Below are 7,312 nucleotides of genomic sequence, written 5' to 3'. Positions count from 1 at the left end.
CGCAGCAGAATATTAAATAAGAACGTACCTTCAGCCATAGTTATTCAAGTGTAGTGGGAATCGCCTTTCTTCTAGCACCAAAATTGTAACCCTAAGGAGTGGTTTGGTAGATAGTCGAAATTATCCCGGGATTATAATCTCGGGACTAATTTATCCCATCTATTGGGATTATTTTATACCATCTAAAAGATGGTATAAAATAATCCAGTATAAGTGGGATAAGAAGGTATAAGCTGGGATATCCCAGCACTAATTTTTGTACCATATTTGGTACAAGGTATAAATTTATTCCATGATAAATTTATACCTTCTACCAAACATGGTATAAAAATTAGTGCTGGAATATCCCAGCTTATACCTTCTACCAAACGACCCCTAAAAGAATAGTGAAAACCCTAGAGCCGTCTAGCCTATGTCTATCAAACTATTAGCCATAACACACAGTTGTTACTTAATTATATCTTAACATTTGTATGTCCAGCAATTTTTTTTTTGTGCATAATAGAGAGAATATTGGATTTTCTGACAATTTTTTTCTCTTGATTTAGATTCCAGTTGATATGGTTGTAAATGCTACAATGCAGGCTGCTATTGCAAAACATGGATACTTGCAAAATCCAGAACTAAATTTCTATAATGTGGCATCAACATTTGTGAATCCTGTCTCATTATCTCAGATTTTCGACTATTCTTATAATTTTTTCCCGTTATTTCCTTTTGTTAATTCAAAAGGAGAAGTTGAGGTTAGAAAAATGAGATTTTTTGACAAAATGTCCGATTTTTTAAATTATATTTTGGAGGAATTATCCAGACAGCACAGGGTACAAGATTTAATTGAAGACGAACTTGCAAAGATGCAGAAGCGTTCTAAAAGGAAGGTGGAATATTTGAAGCATTTCAGCAAGCTCTATGAAGCCTGCTTGTTCTACAAAGGATGGTATGTATGATATGTTCCAATTTATAAGTCTTAATTTTGTTTAACTTGTTTTGAAAAGAATATTATTTATATATTAAGTAAATACTTAATTTCAACATCCTATAGGACATGTTAAAAATTACAAGATTCAAAGAGCATTTTGATACATTGCCTTCATCATTAGCTAAAGATTATAAAATTTAAAAATCTATCCTACTTTGTAAAACTTCATTATATAAAACGAAAAGAAGAGAGTAGTACATACATCAAAGGTCTAGACTCACATTGGTGTTTGATAGTACTATAGCAGTATAGGTTATCAATATTAAAAGACGTTTAACTTACAGTACGTCTGCTCAAGCTCCTAGGAGACTCTTTGACCAAAATAAGTTATTATTTCAACCAATTCATCAAAATAATATATTTTTTTGAAAATTTACAGAACTAGAATAAACGTATTTCACAGTAACGTATTAGACATTATTTTATTCAAAAACTTCAACGGGCAAAAAAGTTAAAGGTTAACGGTATTAAAGGGTAATTCGTTACTGATAGTAACGTTTTATGGTTAATACGTTACTGTGAGTAACGATTCTAAAGAATACAAAATCTGACATTGATTGATCTAAAAGTCGTAACTCAGAGTTACAACTTCAGGCTAAAACGTAACTGACAGTAACGTTTCTACAGAATCCAGGCACGAGCAGTTAAATACTGCAAAGAATTCTTCAAATTACGAACCCTTCTGATTGATGTAATTATAAAACTTTACCAACAATATTGATTGCCCTTAAAAAAAAGTATCGATTAGCCTTACAAAAAGATACTGATTAACCTTAAAAAATTGATTAGGATTAAAAAAATATTGATTAGCCTTATAAAAAAAAATTATTGATTAGCTAAATAAAGTAGCAGCTTTTCAATTTCAAAACAATACCAGCAATGGGAAATTATATGAGCGGAAGTTGGTTAATTCTCCCTTTCAACATTTTCTTATACATTTTAGAGTGCAAGATGGTTAAGACCCAAAAGAAATTAAAGATACAATGTCTTAAGTTTACAACAATAACTACTAGTAATTAGTGCTTATATATCACAGTCTTTTCATATATGAAAATTAAGAAGCAACCATCTTTCATATCTACTGCTTAACGAAAAATACTCCATCTTCTAGAAGCAAAACAACAGCTAAATTTGGTCTCTTAATTCACTTCGCTTGAACTAAATTTGTATAAAGTAAAATGGCAGCTAAGAATGTTTTCCGTCAAGTTGTAGACTAAGAGACCTTAGTGAATCATATATACTCCATAAAATAAAGCACTCAAATCAGCTAGGATAAAATAAAGAACTCAAATCAATGGAACATTGAAACCATTAATTAACCATAAAACGTTACTCACAGTAACGAATTACCCTTTAACACCGTTAACCTTTAACTTTTATGCCCGTTGAATTTTTTGAACAAAATAATGCATAATACGTTACTGCAGAATACGTTTATTCTACTTCTGTAAATTTTCAAAAGAATATATTATTTTGGTGAATTGGCTGAAATAATGGCTTACTTTGGTAAACAATTCCTCCTAGGAAGACAAAATATTTTTTTAATAAAAGAAAATGCCTATTTTAGAGAATTGAGGTGTTTGCCAAGTTTTTACGAAAACTATAAGTGCTTTTGAATAGTAACAAAAATTGTTTTCCAAAAAGGAGGAAAAATAGCTTTTTCAGATGAAGCATTTTAGAGATTTTAAGGATGATCACTAGTCATACACACACTCTCTCTCTCTCCTATTACGTGACGCATGCACTCTCTTTTTAGTTTATTTTGAAAAGAATTGATAAATTCTTATATTTAAAAAATAATATAACTTTAAACTTAACATGACTCTTAAGAAAATGATTTATAGCCACACAAATATTTACAACTTACATTTTAGATCACAAGTTTTTAAAGTTTATTTTTTATTTTTTTATTTTTTTATTTTTATTTTTTAACTATGTGTCGTCACATATATTGAAATGGAGGGAGTGCTTAATTGCTTAAACATGAGAAATAGATGTGTAATTGCTAAGCACATTTAGTACAGAGTACACGTAAGTGATCAATCTGTCCTTTGATTCTCTTTTTCCCTGGAGGAGTACTAAACAATATTCGAAACATTATATGTGTATTAATAAATTGACTCATTTGCTAGGTTTCACAATGGCAACGTACGAAAGCTAATGAAATATATGTCTGAAGAAGAAAAAACAAGCTTTGAAATTGACGTGACAAAAATTAATTGGAGAAATTACTTTGTAAAGACCCACATTCCTGGTGTTCAAAAGCATGTACTAGAAGGGGGAAGATACATTATTAATGTTGAAACAATTAAGTACACTTAGTATATAATTACTTCAGATATTTCATCTATATATTGAGTTGTATTTGGTTGTATGTACCATATGAGAACATGGTATAAAATAATTGATCAGTACAATTTGAAGGACATGACAGATGGCTCCCAAGAACTCTCTGACCCGATTAATCGGATTTGTGCCGGGTAATGGCTGAGCCATGAATTTGATAAGGGGGGTTCAAAAAACTTGAACATATGACCTAAAGTAATTTTTGAACCACCTTTTTTGAAAAAGAAAAAAAAAAGTTACCTTTTCTGCTACAATATATAGAAAATTTCTCTTATATTAAGGGATTCAAACAAGCCATAAGTATTCGTCTGGTTGTATATGACTGGTAAGAAAGTTTATTACTTATAGAATTTTTTTTATTCTTTTTGGACTGACTAAAAAATAAAGAATGTCATAGAAATTAGGACAACGAGAGTACATGAATTTCCAGATAACTTATGCGACTATTGGTTGTTGGCATCAGGGGCGGACCACGTTGACCCAAGGGATGTCAAGCCACACCGCTTCGTCGGAAAAATTTACACACGCACACGCGCGCGCGCGCGCACACACACACACACACACACATATATATATATATATATATATATATTAATACTGCGGATAAACTAATGACACCCCTTAACATTGAGACTCGGTTGATCTCTTGTAGCTTAAAACGGTACTTAACCAATGGGTCAAGGCTATCTCATACTTGCAGATGTACTATTAATATTTTTTGTATTATCTTCTATAAATATCGAAACCACTTACGAAAAATCTTACACGCCACTGGTTGGCATTAACGATTTTAACAAGGCCAACCAAATATTGTACTATTAAGTTATGCGGCGATCATTTTTTTCTTGTACAACCACCAAACATCGCATCATCCAAGCGGAGGTTCCATAGGGTAAAGTGGACTGGTGATTGAGATTAATTATCTCCAAACATAACCAAACCTCTAGATCTTTGTATCTTTTATAGGGGCGGATCCAGAATTTTGATGATGTGAGTTTTTAAGTTAAAAAGAGTTGGTTGTCGAATATATATTTAACTCTGCATGTTCTTATTTTTTCCACATATATTATAGCATTCGACCCCGAAATACTAGATTTTGCCCCACGCAAATTCATTGTTGGATCCGCCACTGCCTTTATTAGAGCTGACTTGCAGTACTATTTGGTAATGAAAATTGAGACTTCAAGCTTATAGATGTTTTGGACATAACTACTTCCTTGGATTCAATCAAAAGCATCACTCGCTAAACTACTCTGACTTTTCTAAGCTACAAATTTGGAACTGGGAGTCCTTAGAATATTCTTTCATTATCTCCCTTCCTAATTTTATTTATCAGGTTACATCAACTCTTAACTCTATCAATATGTTGCATTTGTTTTCCTTTTTGAAAAGAAGAAAAGAAAAAGTAGTCTCCACCCCGGGATGCTTAGATTTTTCAATGAATTGAATTTGCCTTATATTCTGTCCACCTTATATTCATTTGGAACTTAAAGAACTTTCACAATTTTACACCAATAAGTTATACGAAAGCTTTTATAATTTGTAAGGTTCACGAGATTTACAAGCCACTGGATTATACAAGATACTACTACAACAGAAACTAATACTACACCACATTCGCAAGCAAATTTGGCTCTGCTATATGAATCACTGTTGACACGCTCCATTTAAGTTCATTCCAGACAGATATTATAAAACTGCAAATAATTAACGACCCACATCCATGCTTGTGCAAGTCATCGTAGGCTCCCCCGAGCTAATTGCTGGATCACCACAAGTACTAGGTAAATAATACACAGGAACTGGCATCTTCATCGGGATATTAGGCAACGATGCCTCAAAATTAAGAACATGAATTGCTTGTCTTATCGATGGCCTTAGATTGCTCTCTGGATGAGCACACCATAATCCAGTTATCAACAATCGTTCTACTTGTTCTTGTTCAAAATCCATGTTTAATTTCTCATCAACAACAGAAAGAAGTTTTCCATTTCCATAAAGATCCCAAACATACTCCACTAATTCTACTGATTTTTTTCCCGTTGCAATTTCTAATGCAACTATTCCGAAGCTATATACATCCGACTCTTTACTTGCTCGGCCTGTTTTTATGTATTCCGGAGCCAAATAACCTAAAGTTCCAGCCAACCCTGTAGTCTGTGGACCTAATTCATGGTCCATTAGTCTAGCCAAGCCAAAATCACCAAGCTTAACATTAAAACTCGAATCGAGCATTATATTACTTGATTTAATGTCTCTATGGATCACACATTGTTCCCATTCTTCGTGTAGATAGAGCAAGGCGGATGCTAAACCGAGAGAAATCTTGTACCTTGTAGTCCAACTAAGAGGATTCTTTTTACCAAATAAATGAAAATCTAAGCTACCATTAGGCATGAATTCATAAACAAGTAAGAACTCACCTTGGTCATGACACCAACCGATTAGTTGAACAAGATTTCTGTGCCTTAATCGACTTATAACCTTCACCTCGGTTATGTATTCCTTTTTCCCTTGCTTAGACCCTCTTGATATCTTTTTCACAGCAACCGCCATGTCAAGATCGATGAGGTACCCTTTGTAAACTTCTCCAAATCCTCCTTCCCCTAACTTTCGTCCCTCCGAAAAATGATTGGTTGAAGTATCCAACTCTTTGTAAGAAAACTTTCTTGGTCCTGCTCCCTTTTCAAGATCGTCATTGAAAGACGTTAGTCCTATTTCCTCCAGATTTCCCTTCACCTTTTGTCTCCGTTTCCTCAAAACTACTAAAGCCAAAATCGCGCTCACAAACAAAATCCCCCCTAATGTTGTTAACCCTGCAATAAGTCCAATCTTTTTGCGACCATTTCCCTCTAACTCCTTTATATCAAGACTCGAGCTGAACTCCCACGATTGAAGCATATGTCTTTCAACATTTTTACCTGTAGCAGCAGAGAATCCAATTGTAACCCATGGAGGCAGAACATCTCTGAGGTTTATAATATAAGATATGCTAGAACTGGGGCCTTTTCCATAGTTCCAAAAGACGCTTAGATTTTTTGTTGTGGAATTGTAAGTAATCCATGCATCAATAGGGTTGCCACTATGCAAACTAACATTCCAAGGAGCTGTCACAGTTGAAGCAATTGAATTTTTGTTGATGCCAACGTGCTCGAATGTAGGGTCCCACTCAGGGTTGGAAAACGAGTCAAACTCAACAGCAACGATTTGGTTTTGAGCTGAATCGCTGGTGGTGGTATTGAAAAGTCCAAGAAAACCGCCATCCGAGTTAGGTGGAATCTGAAAACCAACCGGAGCAAGGAAGAATGCAATGCCATGACCATATGAAGAACGATTTTGGGTATCTATAGTAAACGAAAAATGCGTGGAGAAATCAGCAAGCTTTGTGGAGTGATCAGGATCCCAAAGTGGCACTTTCTCTCTATATATGGCATGAGCAACGCGACAAAGATAATTTGCTTTGTTAAACTCAATTTTTCCTACAGACGCTACCGCATCCCCTTCATAGAGTATGTCAGTCGTATCTGGTCCAAAACGAGATATTTGAAAGGACACTGAATAAGCAAACGGAATCAGCAAGAAGGCAATGAACAGAGCTATGTAACATACATTCAAGGACATAATTACCATTGGTAATAGGTTATTGGGGAAAAACGAATCGAAATGACAATGGCTGAATCTTAGCGGATTGGTATAGCAAGAGGGCAAGCACAACTAGTGGAGCTTATTATTTTCACTTTAGGAATTTTACAATAGTCTTCGAGCGTACGCGTAGTTAAAATGCTACTATAGTTTTCTTCTTGATGATAAGGATTAGTACCAACTTTGATTTTTTTATAATTATAAGAACTTCATTATATGTATGAATTGAAGATAAAACAAGTACTCAGCCGGCAACCTTCTACCTTAAACAATGTAAGCTCCAACTAACCAAATACATAATAAGTTAAAGTAAGATTGTGACCTAATACATTTTTAAGCTTGAAA

At 34.0% G+C, this 7,312-nt stretch overlaps 1 protein-coding gene across 1 annotated transcript; it reads right to left on the bottom strand.

Moving 5' to 3' along the window:
• Positions 1-4,756: 4,756 nt before the first annotated feature.
• On the bottom strand, positions 4,757-6,955 carry LOC132617697 (L-type lectin-domain containing receptor kinase IX.1-like). Its single transcript, XM_060332762.1, has one exon. It carries the CDS (start codon positions 6,953-6,955, stop codon positions 5,033-5,035), a length of 1,923 nt encoding a protein of 640 aa, XP_060188745.1. The 3' UTR covers positions 4,757-5,032.
• Between the last annotated feature and the right edge of the window lie 357 nt (positions 6,956-7,312).

Source organism: Lycium barbarum, chromosome 11 (genome assembly GCF_019175385.1).
Source record: "Lycium barbarum isolate Lr01 chromosome 11, ASM1917538v2, whole genome shotgun sequence".
Lineage (NCBI taxonomy): Eukaryota > Viridiplantae > Streptophyta > Magnoliopsida > Solanales > Solanaceae > Lycium > Lycium barbarum.
The sequence above is the reverse complement of the archived record's forward strand: the minus strand, read 5'-3'. Positions and strand labels throughout refer to the sequence as shown.